Here is a 21,873-nt window from a genome sequence, read left to right as displayed (position 1 = left end):
GCAGTGACAGTGTTCTCTAAGAATCAGCACGAGATGAGTCGTTTCTGTCTGTTTGGTGGCAAAGACCTTGTTCCAGGACGAAGAACACGCACGACGTGAGAAACACAAAATGGGGGGAAAAACCCAAAAGGATGGGAAAGAAAGATGAAACTGTTGTGTGATACACAGACTGAGTAGAAATATTTAACTCATATAAGCACAGAATGAATAGAAAAACCTGCAACATCTCATCTCTGTTCAGTCTTTCAGTTCTTCTTGTTTGAAAACATGTTTCACATGTTTTCTTTACACAGTTCCCAACAAAGTCACTTTTTTGTCTTTTAATAGCCTCCTTCACTCTCCCCTCTCCTCTCTTGCCAGTCAGTGTTTTGGTACAGTGACTCCAGAACAGTGAGAAGGAAGTGGCCCCTGCAGGCCAGGCTCCTGACAAACCACAACTCTAAACAGGCAGTGCTGTGAAAATATGGCATTCAAACAACACAATGCCAAAGCTTCTGACCGCCATGCCGACATCCTAAACAGCTGCAGGCACAGAGAACGTTGAATAGGGGGGGAAAAAAACAACGGGAAAAGAAACACATAGTAATAATAAAAAAAGTAGCAGAGAGGGGGAGATTACAATCAAAAACATGCAAAGTAGATCTTAAGCAGTGTCTGAGTCAAGCTAGTAACTGGACAGGGCTGCTTTTTTTTAAAAAACAACAACAAAAAAACGGGGAATTGAGAGATGAAAAAGATCTGATGCTAACACAACAGCCCCCTGTGACTCCATGGATATCTGAAAAACATATTGGACAAATAGCATGCTGTGCAGTCAGAGGCTGCGGGGAGAGAATGAAAAAATGGAGTGAGGGATGGTTTAGGAAGGAAGGAAGGAAGGAAGGAAGGAGTGGAACAAGTAGTGCTTCTGTTGAGCAGAAAATCTGTGCAGAAAAGAAGTCCAGGTGTAAAGAATTAAAGGAGATGGCACATCAAACAGAGGTTCACTGTGCCTCTTTCCTGTCGCCCTGGTGGCAGGAAATGCTCTAAAGCATCCTGTGAGCTGACCAGAGAGAGACAGACGAGAGGGCGCAACAAGAAGTAAAGTGGAAAGTGAGGAACAGACGAGGGCAAATGTAGAAAATGTTCAACAACATCCTGCAGAGAAGTGGGAGATTAGAGAAGAGAGAAGCACATGGGAAGAAATAATGGGGAAGGGGGAGGATATATGGAATGCTGCAGCAAGAACAGTGCAGAGGAAAAGGAGAGACTAAGGAGAAGAAGGAAAAGCTTCAATAAATGCTATTTGAGATGACTTGGCAAATTTGTGTATTGGATGTTTTTGTGTTTCAAATATGTGTGTGTCTGTAGATACAGATACATATGTATAGCTGAATATCTCCAGCTGATATCGTCCTTCAAAAAAACCCCTCTTCTGCTTAAAAACTATTTTGCAGCTTTTAAAAACTAACAATACCAGCCCATTACTGACTGCAGATAATGCGAGACCTGAAAAAAAAAAACCACTCTTAAAATCCCTGCTTAGATTTAAGAAGAGGAGATGGAATACAAATCAAGGGAGGACAAGATTGCTTTAAACACTGGCTCATCTTCATTACAGAGGAATGAAGGGGAGGCTTTGCCAACAGTTGGACATTTCATTTCAGCATAAAAATATGGAGCAAAGCATATTTGCTTCAGTTAATAATTTTTGCCCCGGTAACATGTGTGTAACAAGAGCAGTGCGATGATAAATTGACATGGGTGGGGTGCTGATTGGAGGGCTGTTGTGCATGTGTGTGTGTGTACACGGGTGTGTGGTAAGTTATAGAGGGAAGACAGGGGACCACACACAAAAGTTGTCTATATGATGGCTTCACATTTCCTTCAAACCTGCAGCTAAAGTAACATGACTGACGTTCTCACACACAACGCAACTAGCTGTAAAACTGGCCCATTTTGATCCCATGAATAAATTCTGGGGTGAGTTCAACCAAATGCGCACAGCAAAGTGTCCACGGCAGCCTCGGGAATCTAATCTACTGTGTCTGATATCTGATTCATGCAGAACACAACTGATGTATGTAAACATTCATAATAACTCAATGGCCTCTCTAAGTGAAACAGATCGTTAAGCTAAAGACCTGTGTTCATATGCTGGGAATATATCTATATCTATATATAGAGAGAGATATAGATATATACACACATGCTCACATGAACATAACTCAGGACCACATAAAACACTGAATTTGTTTATTTAAAAAGAAATGTTCTCCTTCTAAAATCAAAGTGAGTAATTAAACACATTAGTTTACATTATATACATTAAAATAAACTATTCCAAGCAGTAAGGACTTTAAAAACTGGTAAAGACTGGGAGGAGGAAGACAAATCTAAGCCCACTTTAGTGCCAGCTTCTTGTTCTTTCAAGTCTAGCTGGGCCTCCTGGGGTTGTAATGTGCCTCTTGTTACACAAGCATTAGGCAATTATGCCACTGGTTTCTTACTGGCTTCCCAGAGCCGCAGCAGAGCTTGTGGCTTCACACATGGACATTTGAAAGCATCTGCACATTCCTTCTTTCTCGAGGTCGACTTCTTTTTTCCCCCTCTGTTGTACTTCAGTTAGTTCTGCTCTGGTGTGATGTTCGACTATGTAGCCCACTGATAACTTTGGCGGGAGACTACTGACCACACACATACACGTGTGCAGATATACATGGGTGAATCATTAGAAAAAAGCAAATGTGTGTAAATGTTTACAATCTGGTGGCCACATTATGTTGTAAACCTAATGAGCACCACAATTATAAAAGTGGATTTCAGAAACTATTCTATTATGGAAGTAAACTACTGATAATTGTAACAACACTACAGCTACATGTAGCTTCACTGCTATAAGAAAAAAGGGGCTATAACTCGTCCTCCAAATGCACTTTGTGAAACCTCTTTGTGTATCTCGACACATGGCTCAAGTTCAGCTATTTCTGTGTTAATTTTATGGAGGAAAAAGAAACTAGACAAAGTAGAGACACACTGACTATCAATACTGTATTTCTATTCCCCTGATAGTCCACCTGGCCCCTGCTACTGCTGTGTGACTGGCCAGTCTGAGTCTCATTGTCATTAAAATGACAGCTTCAAACCAACCACGCAGGATGCTAGAACATCAACATGTCATGAGCAGGCAGAAAAGGAACTAAAACACAATTATGCACAAGGCTGGGGTTTGACTTCGAATGCACATTTTCAGGCACACACACACACACACACACCAGAGCTAGAATGTGTATATCGCACGCTGCAGTTGAGCACAGAGCTTCCGAGGCAGGGTGTATTCTTAGAACCCTAATATCCTGCTTCAGGATGAGCCATTCGCGCACACACACACAATCACTGAGGTTGGATCCCTGTGGTCATGCGGTCAACCCCTGGATCAGGCCCTTTATGAGTGAAGGACAGCTGAGGCATGATCCCGCTTGCCTCTGTCAGCATGCATCCCGAGCTGACTGACAGCAATATGCCAAAACACATGAACAGTTTCCGGGAAGCTCTGCATTAAGGTCTGTCACCTTCAGTGCCACTGAACATAGCATGCAGAAATCCATGTTGCTTCCAACACAAAGATGCAGACAGATGAGAGGATAAAATGATCCGCGCTGTATCTGTATGGCTATTTCAGCTTTATAATGAAAAATAAAAAGGAAGGGTTTAATGAGCTCATTTTAGGTGTTTGGGGAAGTACAGTGACATACACTGCACACTTTTAGCGTTTATTCTTTATAAGGAGTTTATATTATATTCTTTTTGTTTAATTCAAACCCTGCAGAAACACATCTTACTTATCCTCAGATATCTTGTTCCCAGAGTTGAGATTTTGTTTCTTGTAAATGCTGAACCCTTTGATTTAAAAAGTAACATGTTTAAAATTAGCTTAATCTGAATAAGATGCATAAGCAGTTCAGGAAACAAATACATGGATTATAGACTAAAGGGACAGTTTTGGCAACTTTACCCAAAATAATAACAATGTATCCCATTGGAACAATTCTATAACAAATTGACTGGATAGCTGTTCAAACTTTATTAAGACCAAAGTGTTGGCCCGTTTGTTCCTAAGACAAACGGGCCAGCATCACTATCTCACTGTGCCAAAAAAAGAGGAGGAAAATAAGTTGCGGTTTACTTGTTTGATTCCCTTGTGGTGAGTCCTAATACTCCCTTCTCTCTATCTTCTCCCCTTTTTTGCACACTACATTGGAGTCATATGCATAAATGGCCATAAAAATGTATAGCTGGGCCCAGGCTGGGGTTTTCTCCCTCCTAATCTCCCTAAACCTCTAACTGCAGGCCGACGAATACAAGTGTTGTGGTACAATCTTCTCACAGAGTGGAGGGCCTGAGAATAACATCACAGAGGCCACAGATATTTATGGAATGAACCACAGGCTGTACACAGAAGTCAGCAGACACCACAACACAGCACACAAGATGCTGTATACAGCTCCCTGCTCATAGGCAAGACGCTGCCAGCTAAACAAAGTGCAATGCTGTCGTCAAAAGCTTATCAATGACATAGACAATAGATCTGCGGGGACAGAAAGAGGTATATAGGTTAAAAACCTGTACTTTAATAAGCATTTACATTACTTTTCTTTGCAATAATCTGTTCAATCGCCTATTGTTGGACAGAAAAAGGATTTCTGGTCGTCAGCTGTGACACTGTGGAGTAAACCCTTAAGTCAACTATCACCATCATAGTTTGATGCTTGAACACAGTGGTCAGCTACTCTGAATCACAGATCAAGAATCAAATCCAGTGCGTCAAATCTAGTGTCCTCTGCTCTACGTTCAAAACATCAGCTCTGCAAACACAAACCAAATCTTCCCATCTCATTTACAGTTTTACAGGCAAACAGAATTTTCTTCCTTTTCATCACATCAACTATGTGTATCTGATGTGTTTGTGATAGCGTCTGAGAGTTAGAGAAATTCTTCCATGACCCCAGTTGCAACAGCAAATACTGAGAAATAATTATCTAAAAGCAAAAAAGAAAATGGGGGGAAATAATCGAGAAAAAGCTGCAGCTTCAGTGGCTGAATCTAAACTTCCTGTTCACATTACAACATGTTGTCTGAGAACTGTTTCGGCGTGAGACCCTCATCCTACTCCCAAGTCTCATTTGTCGACTCTGTGCAGGCTATCCTGTCAGATTCAAAGCATAAATTCTGAGGCAAACTTTAATAAAAGGGGGGCGTATGATTTACTCTAGGTAGTGTCTGTCCCCATTTTTAAAACAATTTGATGCTGCATTAATTCTAAACGTCAAGGCAATGTGAAATATGTCCTCTGCATTTACCAGCACCAGGTGTTTCATTTGCCGGAATGACAAAAAAAATGTTTATTCTGGCTGACCCTCCAATCCCCGCTTATTTTATCTTTTTTTTTTCTTGAGAAGAGAGAAAGAGAGCGAATAGATGTATATCTGAAGTAAGAGTGCAGAAAAGAGATCAAAGAACAAAATGGAGCTACATGATTTAGCGTTAACCAAGAAAGTCTCATGTCTAACAATTTCAATTACACTGTCTCATTCCTCTGCCTTTAAGGCCCAAACAGAACACCAGTGCTGTTGTTTCACACCATCAGCCACTCCACCTACGTTTGCCTGCAGCCTGCTGTAAGAATCTTCTGTTGGTTGGCTACGGTTCAGCATGCTCACACGGATCAGTGGCATTTCCCTTTTACGTCGATAACAGCCTAGACTGACCACTATTGATTACTGAAGTACACCATAATGATTGATCGTCCGCATTTAATGCATTATAACAGAATGCAGATAATCACGGAGTATCAAAAGGAATTGGTATAAAAACATGTATTTAAACCAGTCATAAAAGAAGCAGCAATGACATCAATATACACACATGAACTAACTAAAACATCAAAACAGCTACTTAGCCAAAAAAAAGGGGCATTGCAATTAAAGAGATTTAGTGAGTTGGTTTGGCTTTTGCCCGCAGTTCTGTGTTAATGACATACTGAAATTTTTCAAAAAAAATAGGAGTGAAGAGTGTATACTAGGAAAAGATGATCCAGTATATTTTTAAATCCTAAAACTAAAGATGAAAATAGATCAAAGAGAACTTTGATTCACATGGTCACGTCTGGCTGGGCAATCCCCAGACACCGTTTTTACATTCTAAAATCGTGCTCTGTGTAGAGATAAACTTTAACAGCAGGGACTAATTACACCTAAGCTTCCTTAAACAGCAACAGAATTTAGGTGCATAAAAGGTCGCCTCTTATGAAAGCACCTGATTGTTCAGGTAGGTCAATGGAGGTGTCTAAAAGAATCATGATAAAGAGTCCTCTTATTCTGGCGAGATATTACGATTACTGCCATCGTAGCTTCTGAACTGAGTTCATCATTAAACCTGCGCAGCAGCCAGGGAGTTTTTAAATGAACTCAGTGTATATAAGAGTAGGTCCTGGGTGTCACTGTGTGTGGCCTGAGAAGCTCCTCTCCGCTGCGGCAGCAAAGCAAAGCTGGAGCACTTTTCACTGGTGTAAACAAACGGGGGAAATGGGGCACTTGGCAGCCGACTAAAGTGAGTGATGAGGCAAGTGTGCGCTGAAGCATCTAATGAATCATTTACTGGGAATGTTGGGTTTTATGAGCAAAAGACAGATGAGGAGGAAGACAAGAAAGAAGGAGACCAGCTGAGAGCATCGAAAAAGAATTACTTTTTTATGAAAAGAAAAGAAAGTTGGTGAGCTGCAGCTGTCATGGAGACACCTGAGGAGATCGGTCAATGTTTAACCCAACGTGAGGACGGGATTAGAATACATAAAAATAATCCTTCTGCTAGCGCAGCACCAGCAGCATATTTACTGAGGTGGCTGCTGACGCTGTGACAGGTTTGCACCTTTGAACAGAGCTGTTGTACTGAAGGCCTATAAGCGGTCGTATACTCTGCTACGTTTTTACACCTCCAAGGAGAAACAGAATCGCTACTTCTGCTTCTACAACTGAGTGAACAAATATCCAGAGCAGTGAGTGAAATCGCTCTTTATTATAGGACATACACAAAACATCTTGCAATTGTAAAACTTTTTTTTCCCTCTTTGGCAACTTGTATTCCTTTATCACTTTATTCACACACTCCCATCCATGGAAAGGATGCTACTGTGGGAGATGGGTGCATATAATGTTCTGCCAGGGAATTTTATTAGTAACAGGCAACATCCTGGCTTCACTGGGCTGTGTTTATCTGTGGAGGGGAGATCCCCATCACAACCACTTATTAGGACATATATGTGGCTTTAACCAGGCAGCCATTCAACAGCAATAAGGAGCTGGGTTACTGACCACAAGTGACTGGGAGTGGGACCATTTTAACCAACACCGAAGCAACCGAGAGAAAACGGAAGACAGGAAGGAAATAACAAATACACATAGAAACACAAGGGAAAAGAGAGACATTCAGCAGAAGACGGTAGCATGAAGAAATGTCATGTTCTGGAAACTCCGTGTGGAAGAAAAAGAGACAGGAGTACATCGTGTCCATTGATACAGCCACATCATGCTGACTAGATTCTGTATCACCGCTCACGCACAGCTTTCCCCGCCGTTACTGTAGAAACACGAGCGTCTGCACAGATCAAAACAAACAAACAAAAAAAATGTGGCAGCTGGATGCTTCATAACTCTTCTTTGGAAAGAGCATGAGGTAAATGAATATGTGATGGAATCTAGAGCTGTGTCCTCGAGATGTGGGGGTGGTGGGAAATACGCAGGATATTTTAAGTCTCAAACACACGCTTACACATGTCCAAACATGTGCAGACACACAAATGGAGAAGGCAAATAATATTTAAATCGCTTCGGTGCAAAATTTTAAAAGTTTCATTTAACAACAATAAGGAGCAAATATTAAGCTTTTTCCTGTCACTGATAAATAAGGAGAGCTTCTTTGTCTCTTTCTATATTCTCAAAGTAAAAAATGAGTCGTAAAAACACAAATGAAAGCCATGTGTAGCCATAGTGAGACTTTAAAGATTAGCCCTCTTTCAGTCAGGGATGTCTGGTTGCCCTTTCAGATTTGCCAAACAATCATGTATGTTTTTCATTTTTGTTTTCATCTACAACAAAGGATAATGAGTGCCATGCATGTTTAATGGCTTTATCAAAAATGTATATAATTTAAAATATGAATATACTTAATTTGTTTTTTAATTTAATATTATGTTAAAAGACAAATTATCTTGGTATTTCAAAGCTGTTCCCCAGCATAGAAGAACCTTTCAATACAATGTTCCCTGAGTTCTAAAAAATATCTCCGTGGAAAAAGGGGAGTGAAAGATAGAAAGAGAGAAAAATGGGAGCAGGGAGTGAAAGATATGAAATTTTACAGAGACACAAACCACAACAAAGTGAGGGTTGAAAGTGTGCTGGACATTCCCCGGGCTGGTGCTCGTACTTGGAAAAAGACAGCCTTTTCAAGACAGGAAAATGATTACAGCTGTGTAAATTGACAGCGGCCTTGTAGCTGAAGATGAAAAGGGCGAAAGACGGGAAGCCTGCAGCCCCGTCATAACTCCAGCTTGGTCTACAAACTGCTGGGGGTCGACTCCTTCGGGGGGGGGGAAAAAAAAACATCACACGATCAAATTAAATGGTGTTAATTGCTGCCAAATCAGCCTGGTGGTGGCTATCAACTTAGCTTAACAGCATTCCAGTCAAACACGTTTGTTTTTCCATCTCTGCGTAAATGCTAAATGCACACCGTGCTGTGAACGCGGAGAAGCTGAAAGGCACTGAAGTGTGTTGGAGCTTAAGTAAAACATCAAGATAAGCTCCATCAAGATGTTTACACAGTTTCACTATTTTAGCTCGCACTCTTCTCTCTTCTCACGTCTCGTCTCCTAGGGTGGCATTACAGTAAATCTTGGTTTTAGACATTGTGAGGCAATCATTTCAAGTACAGTAGACAATAACAGCATAGCTACTTAGATCAGTCATTCAATTGTGACAACAGATGTGATTAGTGGTAGACTTTAAACAGAATTGCAGCAAATGGCTACTGGGACTCACAGACATATTTCTTCCTATAGCCACAGTTTGTTAGAGATTGTAAACACACTTTGGTTTGCATGATTATAGACTCTCCCTATGACTTTCTCTATGCAACCTGGGGGAGCACACGCAGTAGGATTCGGCACAGATAAATCGCAATATTATGTCAACAAGTCTTTGATCTCAGGGTTATCAATCATGTGACTCATAAGTGTGATCATTCTAAATTGGAGGGCAGATGTGAACAGTGAAGGTGGTGAAGATAATGGCTGGTTAGGAATGGAAGAATGAACACAGAGAGTGGCTCAATGTAATTCCTGGGTTTTGCTGAAGAGAGGGAAGTGGTGGCTCTTGGCTTCTGTCTGCAGAAGTTAGAAGACAACTGGATGTGGGTGTGTTTGCAGCATACAAACATACCATGCCTGCTGCTAGTGTTTGTCACATAGTATGCCTATATATTTGTGTACCCTGCACATCTGGGTGGGAAGTCATGCAGAAGGTGATCGCCTCTGTGACTGTATGCGCCCCCCCTTTGACAGCATGCAGTATGTCCATGTCTGTGTGTGTGTGTGTGTCCATGTCTGCCTGGGTTAGGGTGGAGCATCGTGCGATGGAATCTGGTGTCTGTGAGCAAATGTGGGCACCGCAGCCACAGAGCCACCAGTCCTCTAACTACTAGAGGTAAAACATTACTGGCCAGTATGGGCTGAAATTGCATGGCTGGTCTAACTGGTTTTTCGGGTGAAAAACAGAGAAAAACTCCAGATTATTTTCCATGCCCACAAAGACATCATTTATCATCTGACAAGATAACAACATAGCCAACATGTCAACAAAATAAATCTATGCAAAGTTGCCACGGAAACTGAGCAGATACATCCCATTAGCTGTACTAACTTGTACCAAAACAAACAGCAAACATTTCAGCACAGCACACTGTGTGAATCTCATTATGCTGGTGATCGATATCGTTCTTGCTCCATTAGCTCAAATACAAAAGTGAGACTGTGAGGGAGACAGTTTGGAAACTTTGGGTGAAATGTGCACAGTGTAGGACAGAGTGCAGGATTTTGTACATTTATGCTTTGGGTATCTTTAGGGCTAGGCCCTCTGAGACTCAGTGCTTTTTGCAATCAACCTACTTGTGACACGTACACCAAGCGAAAGTGGCAATGAAGCCTAAAATGGCCTCTCTTCTCCTTTTGTTAACCGCCTAACTTTTTCCTCATTTCAAATCAACTCACATCGCACTCGCAGCTGCACAAAGCATTAGGCACCACTTTTATCTCCCTCATTACATGTGTTTGCCAGCTCCATATCTGCCCATTCGCACAACTGCTCTCCCTCTCTCTTTCACACACATACGTGCTGCAGGGCTGTGGTTTTCAGGCAGCTATGACACAATCCAGATTCTTTTAGCTGCCTATAGCAGGGAAATGTGCTTTGTGCAGAGCTCTTTCCCTACCAAGTCCAGATTTTCCCTGCGTTGCAGCTTTGATCCACATGGCACGAGGGGCTTGTGTCAACAGTCTTGTGTTTCAGCTGGAGGCACGGCAGACCGCCAAGATGTCATTGAATTAATTTCAGGGACAGCTTTACCACTTAGAGGTGCTGTTACCCACCACATCCTCAATCGCCCCCCCCTCCAAGGTAGCCAGCATCCTGAGAGACAGGTGAGCACCCATATACAGTATGTGTACATGGCTACCAAGCATGTAGTTCCAGGAGGTTTAATGCTGAAGTCGTATGTGTGCTTTAAAAGTATTACATGTTAATGTAATCTAAATGATTACATTTAATGACAGGAAGGAAGTGGGAAATATTTGCCTAATAAAAGAAGGGGAGAAGAAATTCAAGTGACAAGAAACTGACTGAATTATAAAAAGAAGGAGAATTAGATACAAACATCCTCATAGCTGCTGTTTTAGAGTGATTGTGTAGCACTTAACTAACAAAATAATAAAAAATGAAATAAATAAATATTTCAAAAAAGATAAATGAATCATAAATTATAAAGGAGACTTGGTGGCAAGAGATTGGCTTACTGGTAGATGTCTTTTCGTAGCACAGTGCGGGTCAGCGGGTTATCAGCCTGAGGAGCCATACTGAGGGAGCCTAGCTTCAACACCAAGGTGTCTTCCTTCTTCATGTGGGAATCTACCAGGACGCATACAAATACACAGAACACAAAATTAACCACTTACAAAGGAGAAGAAAACGGTTTGATGCAGAAAAATATATTGCTGATTTATAAAAACAAATGAAGTCAAAGCATTTGATAATTGATACTGGCAGAATTCATTAGTGTTATTATTTTTACAGTAATAAAGGTTTTAATCAGACCTCATTATATATACTGTACTATTCTGTCTCATGTATCTTTGCATTCCGTTGTGGAGGCTCTATAATGTCTTTAAACAAAGTAATTCTCTAACCTGACCCAAGCGGTTTGTCTTGTGTCCCAGGGCAGAAGACCCTGATCACACTTGTGTTGATGTAGATGAGAGGAAGACATCGAGAGGTCAACGTGTGGCTTCTCATTGGCTGACCTGCTGATTTCCCACGCTCTCTGTAGCGTCTTGGTACCTTCGCCTGAAAATTTATGAAGCCAAAAGTACAGGTGATGTATTCAGAGGATCAAGGTTAGCTGGCCTCTTAAACTGCATCAAATTATTTGACCTGGCTTATTTTTTTCCAATATATTTCATCTATTAATGTTAAAACCGATTAAAAATCATCAGGATTTCAATTCCTGTGCCCAATACTTTTTATAACTATATTACAAAAGGCTACTTAAATGAAAAGACATTTGTTATGCTGTTTATTTCCCATATGGGCCCAGCGTTAACAAACTTCACAGTTATTAGAACTGACAGACATTTTTTGCTACCTGGAACACTCCTGCTACAGTGGCCAGTAAGGGACAGGACAGAACCACATCAAACGGCTGGGCTGTCAGCAGGATTTCTCTCAGGTACAGCGGCGAGCTGTCTGCCAAAGGATCAGTGGTCACCTGCTGATTGGCAATGGTAGCACTGCTGCGGGTTGGCCGCTCAGGCCGAGTGGTGAGTTTATGACGGACATTTTTGGTGATAGCTTGCGTGTAGGTGATTGACAGAAAGCCGTGCTGCTGGTGAGAGCCCTCCAGGACTTTAGCTGCCGTCTGGCCAGCGGTAAGACAGGACAAATCACACATGAGCGATATCACACAGGAGTCACACGCAAATAAAATGCATTGTTTATTGTTTTGACTAATTTTGTAGGTAAAGGTTAAACCAGAATAAAAATAAATGAATAACTTCTTGAGCTATTTTTCTCAGATCGCATTTTAATTTGAAATATTTTTTACCAAAAAAATTCAAGAGAATCACGTTGGAATCAATGATGTATTTAGTTTAGAGGATTAGATTTACACTTTCCCTTTCGATTTCTGAAAAACCTGACATCACTTTTTCAGATATAGCTCAAAAAGCATGCAAAGCTTCCATTTTATTACTTATTTGAAAAACAATTATGGGGTGAAAACAATTAAATACAGGGTACCTCTGAAAAAAGAAGTTTCATTCTAAATGTTTAATGATTAAAAGACAAGCTGATTGATTATAGGCATCAAGGTAAAGTGCTACAACATCCAGTAACAGTGGATTAAATAGCTGCTGACAAAAGGATTCATTAACTGATCATTTTAGGAGACTTCCTATTAAACCTAAATAAATACAAAGAGACCCAAATAGTGATGTTCAGACTATCTACCTGATCTATTCCTCAGAGACAAAGTGCTGTATGTGACTTTTTGTAGTTATTTTAATTACTTAAACTGTTTTTTTATCTGTTGTTGTTCATAGAACGTCAGTTTTGTACTCTGCTGGTTTAAAAGCATATTTAAAATTGATTTACATCAGAAGCCTTCGATTCTGAAACACCTCTGAGGAACATACAGAACTCTATTAAGCCACTGTTGATGGAGGAAAAAAAAGAAGAGCGGGATTCTTACAGGAGAGAAAAAGCCAGAGAAGTGGCTGAAAGACTCTTGCTTGCTGACGGGTCGAACCAACACAGTGCGTCTGTTCAGCTTGTCAGTGCAAGAAAGGACCACTCCTCCACAGCCGCCCGAGCTCCGAACACCCTCCTCCATACTGGAGGGAAGGAGAGAAAGGAGATGCAGAAAAGAACAGAGGAGAAGTCGTCACACAGAGAGGGCAGAAAAGATGAGGAAAAAAAGCTATAACTAGAAGAAGATAATTAAATATAGAATAAACTGATTAAACCCACAGGAAGCTGCTCCAGCTTGAACCAACTGAAGTATTACATTGTCATGGTCTTATACTATCCAGCAATAAAGATGTTGAAGCAACTGTTTAAGTTGTGTTTTGAATGAAAAGTACACAAGGTACCCAAAGCATTTTAAAAAAAACGAAGATTCAAAAGTTTTCTTTGCTTTAACGTTTAATAATTTCAGTTTTATTCATTATCATCTGACTAAACTGCATAATTATGGTCAAATCTGTGCAAACTGACACATTTTCATTTGCTTGCCAGTATAAGACCATCACCAGAATGAAATTTGTCAACAAGAAAAGGGAATGCCCATGTTTTAGTCTCCTCCAGCAGACACAGAGAAGAAAGGCTCTCAATATTTTTCATTGGTTTGATTATTCAGCTAGTCAGAATCACTGGAGAGACAGGTGAGTGTTACACCATGAGCAAAATTTAATTCTGTGATTATATTTCCACCTGTTTTGATGTTATTAATGTGTTCATCATAGCCAAACACAATATTTTGTCGTTTATCTTCCTTTAGTTTCCTGTCTCTCCAGCACGAGAAGAGATAAGTGACCTTGATTAGGAGCAATAAGATGGCGAGGCGCAGTATAAAGAGACCTAAGGCTGCCATAGCTGTTCTGAGATAGGCAGAGGCCTCACCACAGATGTCTCCTTGCACTGCAGAATGAGTCCTTCATAGGTGCCACAGTGCCAGACCTGCCCTGGCCTGGAGAGAGACACAAGGCCCATCTTAAAACAGTACCTGCGATTACTCGTGTTGCTGTGCCAGGGCCTGAAAATGTCTCATCAATGGCAAAATACAAAAGTGAACCACAGGCCGATGCTAACATTTTTATCAACCTTTGAGATACTAGAGTTACACACCCCTATAAATTTTATATACTAAGAATATTTGATCTTTTCATTTATTACTATAGCCATACATAAGAAGCAGAAACCACAAATAACATGAACGCAGACATAACAACACAACAATTACCATTCTCAATTTGCAGTACCACAAAAAAAACAAACAAACATAAAAAACTACCCCAAATCTGGAGAATGTGAAACACACACAAACAGTATCAAATGGTGCACAATACATTATGGCAAAATGCTTCGCACAGTGGAAATGGTTCAATACCATCAGCATCTTTCCTTTTAGTAACCCTCTCACTCACCTTGCCCACCTCTCACTTCATTACACCCCATTAGTATACTGAGAGTTCAGCGAGAGAGGAATGGTCCCAGCGGTGAGTGTGTTTCTGTGTGTTCCCTGCATTGTTACATAGTGTGCATGTTCTTTCTTTGCACACTTGTGCGAATATATCTTTGTAATCTGCTCTCTCACTTGTGAGAGTAACTAATCGACACTCGGACCCCCCACAGCTCCTCGTCTCTCTTTTCTCCCTCTGTGCTTCCATCCAGTCATCCTTCGCTGCCTCCTATTTGTAGAACAGCTGGAAGACATCAGCTCCAATTTGCGTGAGATGCTCAACAGAGTGAATAAGGGTGCACTGTATCTCGGGAGCATCTCTGTGCTACAGTTAAATGTACGTCTTTCCGACAACATGGCAAATAGCCTTAAAGAGTCTACCACTCTGCCGCCTTTTTGCCTTCATCTCACTTCAGTTTCCCTCCTCAGCTTTATAATAAGTGAGCCCAGTACCGATGAGGTGCAACACCCACCTAATTTGTCCAGCCTACAGACTACTTCTGTCATTTTCTTTCCCTCCTGCTCACTTTTTCTGTCTAACTCCAATTTTGATACAATCACGAATTCAGTTATATATTTACCTCCCATATTTACTTGCCCTATCTAACTTTCCATTCATTTTCCAGCAGTGAGATAGCTAAGGCCAGATGAGGCATTTTCTCTGTCAAGCTTGATCTAATCTAACCCACTGCACACAAATAACCTGGGTTGGGTGATGAAATACCAAACAATTATCTGTTCAGAATGATTAATATGGACTCCACTGGATGTGGGTTCTCTTGTATTTGTGGATGACGGGGATTAGATTGGGCCCGCAGCCCAGAGGTCCTCCACTGTGTCCTAAACAGCCATGACTGTAACCTGGCTTGGATAATGAAGTGCTTCTGCCTGCCAGAACATTGTTCAGTGAAAGTGTGTTGGGACCATGTTGTTTAATTCACATTAAACTGAAATAACCTAGAAATGAGAAAATTGACTTATTATCTACTTAGGAAGGCATAGAGGTCTAGTAAAAAGATTAGGCTTGGCGCTGCCTCAGAAGCAATTAGACACACACCTGTGGAGAGCAGAACCGCACGATATAATGACCCAAAGCACCTTCACTCTCTAAAAATGTCTAACCGCTGACTTGGTCCTGGCTTAAACTGTTACTCAATACTGTACAGAACACATGTGGCCTGACGGAATATAAATTAACCAGCTACAGCAAAACAGGGAGGTCTGTGAGACGCCTGTTAGACAGTCAGGTTCACAGCCAAGGCAATCAACTCAGTCCCTCTTTGACCTGTAGTGACATGCCCAAGATCCAGATAAGATGATTTTAAAATCTGGCAAATCAGCATCGATAGCTATTATCATATCGATGGTGAGACCGTTGATTGCTAATGATGGGGTCCAGTACAGGCTCAGGGCCCATGAAGATCAATCTCTCTTTTGCTGTCTGGCTCGATCAGAGCATAAGACACTTACAGGGGTGTATCTACACCGACACTTATGAACATACACTGCAAAATACACACAAAAATAGTCTGCCCGCTGGATGCAACATGCAGCAGATCGCCGTTTCATTATCTCCTCAGACAGAGACGGGGGGAACTGCCTCCTGCTAAGCGGTCTCTTCCCAACAGAACAAGACTTCAGGCACGTACAAAACATGCCTTTGGAACTGCTGAGTTTATCGCCGAGGTATGAGATCGTAGCACGGAGAGAGAAAACTAAGGATTTAGACACTGAAAATAACGTCCCTCTTCAATTAATGGGAGACACATGTATGTGGGGCATGGGAAAAAATCTGTACTTTCATTTCAAGCTGCTCTATGCTACAGTATTTTCTTTCATCATTTCAGAACCCAGAGCTAAATTAGCCCATTGTGACTGTAACTTGACATGGGGAGAGATTACCATAAAGATGCAGTGGAACGTCGCCCAGTGGTTTTCCTCCCCTAACAACGTGTTAATGTTTCTGTGAATCAATTCAGACACCGCAGACAGAAAGAAAATGACTGACGGACTGACTGAACTACCGCTCTGTGAGTCAGAGTTGGGCCGGCCCAGAATCCATTCAGCGCGTCTATCTAGTCAGTCGGTCCATCTGTCTGTTAGTCTGTGGTCAACACCACAACAGCTGTCTGGGAAGACAAGGACGTTGAGGCGATAATCCAGAAAATTATATGAGCAGAAGTGGGAACAGACCAAAGTGGCAGTACTGGTGGTAAAAGTGTGTGTGGGATTGCAAAAGCACAAGCGTAAGGGGGCTGCATGGTGTCCTGGTGGATAAATGTGGGATCCCAGGTTTTACTGCAGTTGAGTCTACATAAATTACTTACAACATTTACTACAAAAGCTTGCAGGCTAAAAATTTGTGGGGGGGAAAAACCTATACAGACCTATCCAAGGAAAAATCAACAAAGCTCCTTAGTAAGATGTCAACAACAGAACAGAACATCAGATATCCTTGCTGTAAGGTGCCGGGGGTTCAGGCTTTTCCTTTAATTTGCTCTGTCTCTTTACATGCAGTAGATCCCTTCGTACCTGCATATGTAGTGGTCGATGTTGAAGCTGCCAACTTTACATTTGATCTTTGTATAGACATCTTGGACATCCACAGAGGCACTCAGATCTTCTAGTTCACTGATGACGCAGATCTCTGGCAGAAAGACAAAAACAAAAGAGAATATAATATAATAATAAAGACATACATTTACCAAGAAGCTCAAATTTGTATCAACTCTTAGTTTGCAATATTCTGTGGCCACCCTAGCACTTCACAAACAGGCATTACAGCTGAACTTGGACTGCATGAGAGGAAGTTTAATCTGCGCGAGTGAATTTCATTAGCCTATCCAGGTCTTGCTTTTGGCCATAATCCTGCTGTGGTCAGTTCCTGCACAGTGGATGCTCAGTGTGTTTTTGAAGCTAGACCAGTGTTGCTGATCAAGACTGAAGCCACACAGATATACACACACACACACACACACACACACACACACACACACCCAGAAAAATGTGCAAACGCATGCAGCATTTGTATTGGTATGCCTGGCTGTGTTTCAGTGCTCTGTTTGTATTTCAGAAGGCAAAGCATCTTCTCAGTTTAACACGATATCCAACTGGCCCCAGAACCCTCAATCTGTCTTAATGAGGAAAGAGAGGGTGAATGTGTATTTACACAATATTGAAGAGCCTGTGGACTCTTCTCTTCTGTGTGTATTCCTAAGGTTGCATGTGTGTACCTCTGAGCACCTTGTGTGCAAACAAAATTCACCCACTGCAGGCAAAGTGAGTAAGGTTCATAGAAGGACTGATTAACTTTGTACTGAACCGAGCTTGTGAGCTTAACTGTTGAGTCACTCTCATTGTTTCCACTGAGAAAGTCCCACAATCACAGACTAGCTTGGGAAATTGGACATTGTACATCTGAAACTATGGTTGCTGTTGTACTGTTGCCTTGTGGTAATTCTGAGAAATGTAGATGTTCCTAATAGCTTATTAATATTGAAACACAAGGCTTGTCAGCTTTATTGTGGATACCGCGTGGAAAAAAAGCCTCTCCCAAGTTGTTTGATACTCAAAAAGTCATAGTCTCCAACACAGTGCTGATATTGATATATGAGTTTTCTAAACCCACCCTGTGAGAGTACTGGAAACCCTTAGTCCCTTCATCTTAGAATGGCTCATCTTGAAAGGCAGAAAGTGTATCACTGATTTGTGCCTTTAGCAAAAAGCCTCTAAACACTCACGCTTCAATTTCTACCTCTAAACTTCCAACACATAAAAGCATAACATTATACCGGAAAACCAATACGTCTGGAACGGCTATTTTTCCATTTCTCTGGAAAGACAAGAATGTGATTTCCTTTGCAGCTGAAAAACATTACATCATAACAGTTTTTCGCAGTCTTATATGTGGTTTATCTCCAAGAATGCATTTGTGATAACAAGCGTCTAAAAAAAACAACAAAAAACTGCATGTGCACAATTGTTGCTTTCAATTAAATACTTAATGTGCTGCACACAGAAAATCCACGGGTAAGATCATTTTGCAACTCAGATGGCACATATTAAGCCAAAATCCAAAGTAATGCCTATTTAGGATGTCTTTAAATCAAACCATCTCTGTGAGGTCCTCAAAAACATTCCATTTCCACTATTAAAGACCTTAAGCTGGGTGATCTGGTTGGCAGATGCTAAATATTACAGCCACCAATTAAAGGTGAATCTAGCCTTTCATCGCCCCAGTAAATTTAAAGGGACAAAGAGGCAGTTCGCTTGGGATTCATCACCCATTTATTTATTTATCTTTCCCCTCCACCCCCCTCCTCTCCAGCTGCCTTTCCCTTCTTAGAGCTTAACATATGACTGAGAAAGCAGGCGGGCACCGATCCTTTTAAGTGTTAATATAGAAAACCTTTGAATACTGTTTTGCTCTCATACACAGCAAAATGAAACTTTTATTTTTCTTTTCGCTTGTCCCGTTTGGTTCTTTTGCCATCAAACTAAAGCATTTTCATGAAAAACCTTCTCCCTCCTTTACACTTGTTTTAGTGTATAATTTCGATAACATTTTAAGGAGCTTGGAAAGAAAAGCATCTGGACTCAGGGTAGCCCAGATGCTTAATCACCCTGCCTAATCACACAAGCCAAGGTGTAAAAACGGGTGTGGGTCACAATCAGCCAAGGTTTCGGGTGACCTAGCCCCACCCTATCATGTGACTTTCTGAGGTCAAATGGCCCACGATGTGAGTGGGCATTAAGGCATCTGAAAAGGGATCGCAAAACTGGATTATAGATGGCAGACAGTTGGTGTTGTAAACCACCGCCTCTGTTCAAAGATGGTCGTCTACAGTGGACATAGATGGCTTCTTTCACTCCCCTTTCAAACCATCTGTCCAAAATGTGAACACTGGCATCCTCAAAAGAGGATGTCCTTTGTCCTTTAGATGTAGATGAACAGCCGAGTCTTGTCGAGGTGAGTCATCTGTTGTGCGTTTATGAAATGGCTGTTTGATCTCTCCAGTGTAGAGGTCTGAGCATTCCTCGCTACACTGTACAGCATACACTACGTTGTTAATTTGGCATTTGGGATGAACTGAAGAAGCTTCTCGGCTGAGAGGTGAAACGTCTTCAAGAAAATTAAAGAAGTCAAAACGCTTTTCTTTCTTCTTTCAAAGCTCCTTAGACTACGATGAGCTGGATGATTGAGAACCTTCACAGACATTTTTAATAACAGTTACTAAACATGTTTTTGTGTAGTCGGATGTGGTGCTGTTAATGCTAATGCTCCCCTGCTTCTTTTTCAGCTATTTAACACACACAGACAGACATCTAACACATATCATGTGTTTAGAGCAGAAAGTCATTAACTTAACACCTAAAGTTTGCGACATTCAGCAGAGAATTGATGTTAAGGTCAGTTACCTGTCTTTTTGGCAGTGGGATCAGGAGCAAACAGTTTAACTGTGACCTTGGGCAACATCCATTGCATCCAAAGGCTGACCTTCCCACTGGTTCCACCAATGCTGCTAGTTTTCTGCTCCAATGTCACCGTGTCTGCAAACGGACCGTCATCTCCTGCAGTCACCGAGTCGCCCTAGAGAGCCAAAGCAGAACTGTTTTGTTGGACAGAATAAAATGGTAACCAGCCAACAAGCTTGAGGACCATAATGTAATTCACACATTAATATTGAATTCTGATGTTTGTCCAATAAATCTAGTACAGATAAGGAGAGAAATTCCTGTCACTTAAAATGTCAATTAGCCAATTACAAAGCACATTTCAGCCAATATACTACATAATTTGCTAAAAGATATAACAACCAAACACAACCAAATAAGAAGAAGAAGAAACTCAAAGAGCATTTGACTTAAAATTCCTGTTTGTTTCCCATCATCATCGAGGACTGTCTGCTTGAGTGCATGTGTTTGTCCATGTGTTTGGTGAATGTGTATGTTTGAAAGTGTTGTCGCTGTGCATGTAGCCATAACAAAGCAACCACCAAATATTGAGCCTTTTAGTGCATAGATGACATCAGTGTCTGGTGAGCAGAACCCCACGCAGAACAGAGAAACGTGTGTATGTCGGGAGGTGGGTGGGGGGGTGCATTGTGCAAAGCTGTCACCGGTGTTAACCCCAAAGTAAGCCACCAGCACCCACATGGCCTCCTTTCACTCAAGTGCGCCAGGACACACACGTCTTGCAGCCTGGGAGAGAATGGGAAGTGAAGACCGGAGGTGGGGGCGGGAATGGTGGGGGGGGAGAGTGAAGCTGAAAAGCAAGCAGGATGCGGTGGAGCAGGATGCCTTCTGTGAGCTCTCAACTCATTACTGGGGATTTGGCAATTCAACGAAGATGACAGCACTGGGGACATTTTTATTTCTCAGTCTCTTCCTGGTAAATATGTTTTCCAAACGTGTACAGTATCTGTGCGGCTCGCTTGGAAAGTGAAAAGCCTACAAACAAACAATATTGCAATTAGGAGTTTCATTTTTTCTGCAGCTTCTCCCATCGCAGTGTGGTAATGACAGATTGTGTCATGGTTATCAACCGTGGCTCTGTTTGGTGAGGAGGTTATCAACCATCTCAATTAGAAACCCCACAGCTGCTATGCTGATTACAGTGTTGTAAAGAGGATCCAGATGAGGAAACTATGTCCTCTTTCCACAGCTGGGGGGAGGGATGAGGGCGCGAAACTAATTTGCAAATTTAATTTAATCACACAGTTAAGGCTGGTTGACAGCAGAGCATGATAAGAACGGATGACAATAATATAAATAAATTAAGGATTATGTCGATTCAAAAATAGATGCAACGTCACAGTGTATGGGGACCACTAGGAACTGATGAGAAGCATGTGCTTCACACACTAGTTCACACTGTAAGAAAAGGAAAGCAACAAAACACAGGCGTGAACTAATCTAAGAAGATGAGGATTTAATTCCTACCTTTGATAAAATAGCTATACATACACTTATGTAACTAAAAAAACAATCAAACCCACTGAAAATCGGGAACTTAAATACCATCATTATTGCATAAATGCCACAGTGCTAACTACACTAAATCTCTTTGTGTTTAATTTACTTAAATAATGACTCTAAAAGTATCATTAAGTGTCTTCATCAAACTAATCTGTCAAGCACATATGTGAATGTGTGTCCGTCTTTCTGAGTGTGTAATATCGCTGATTGGCAGTGAGTAATATGAGACTAGCAGTAATGGTGTTCAGTCAGTCTCAATGAGAGATATTCTGGTGTCAACTGCCATTTGGGGACTAATTATTGTTGAGATGAAGTCAAAATATGGCTCTGTGTGTGTGTGTGTGTGTGTGTGTGTGT

At 41.3% G+C, this 21,873-nt stretch overlaps 1 protein-coding gene across 3 annotated transcripts in view; it reads right to left on the bottom strand.

Moving 5' to 3' along the window:
- vps13b (vacuolar protein sorting 13 homolog B) overlaps positions 1-21,873 on the bottom strand; it is a 293,873-nt gene that overhangs the window by 115,499 nt on the left and 156,501 nt on the right. For 2 of the 3 annotated variants that reach the window (XM_005742921.1, XM_005742922.1), the window contains exons 26-31: positions 19,957-20,128; positions 17,071-17,185; positions 13,051-13,192; positions 11,947-12,219; positions 11,492-11,648; positions 11,102-11,213 (exon numbers count right to left, since the gene is read on the bottom strand). In XM_005742921.1, the coding sequence (XP_005742978.1) occupies positions 11,102-11,213; positions 11,492-11,648; positions 11,947-12,219; positions 13,051-13,192; positions 17,071-17,185; positions 19,957-20,128 (971 nt within the window). Of the gene's footprint in view, positions 1-11,101; positions 11,214-11,491; positions 11,649-11,946; positions 12,220-13,050; positions 13,193-13,979; positions 14,047-17,070; positions 17,186-19,956; positions 20,129-21,873 lie in introns of all 3 variants that reach the window. The other variant, XM_005742923.1, reaches the window with a different exon arrangement.

This window comes from Pundamilia nyererei, unplaced genomic scaffold (assembly GCF_000239375.1).
Source record: "Pundamilia nyererei isolate P.nyererei 1_Seehausen unplaced genomic scaffold, PunNye1.0 scaffold00125, whole genome shotgun sequence".
In the NCBI taxonomy this organism is placed as follows: Eukaryota; Metazoa; Chordata; class Actinopteri; order Cichliformes; family Cichlidae; genus Pundamilia; species Pundamilia nyererei.
This window is presented reverse-complemented; position numbering and strand designations above follow the sequence as displayed.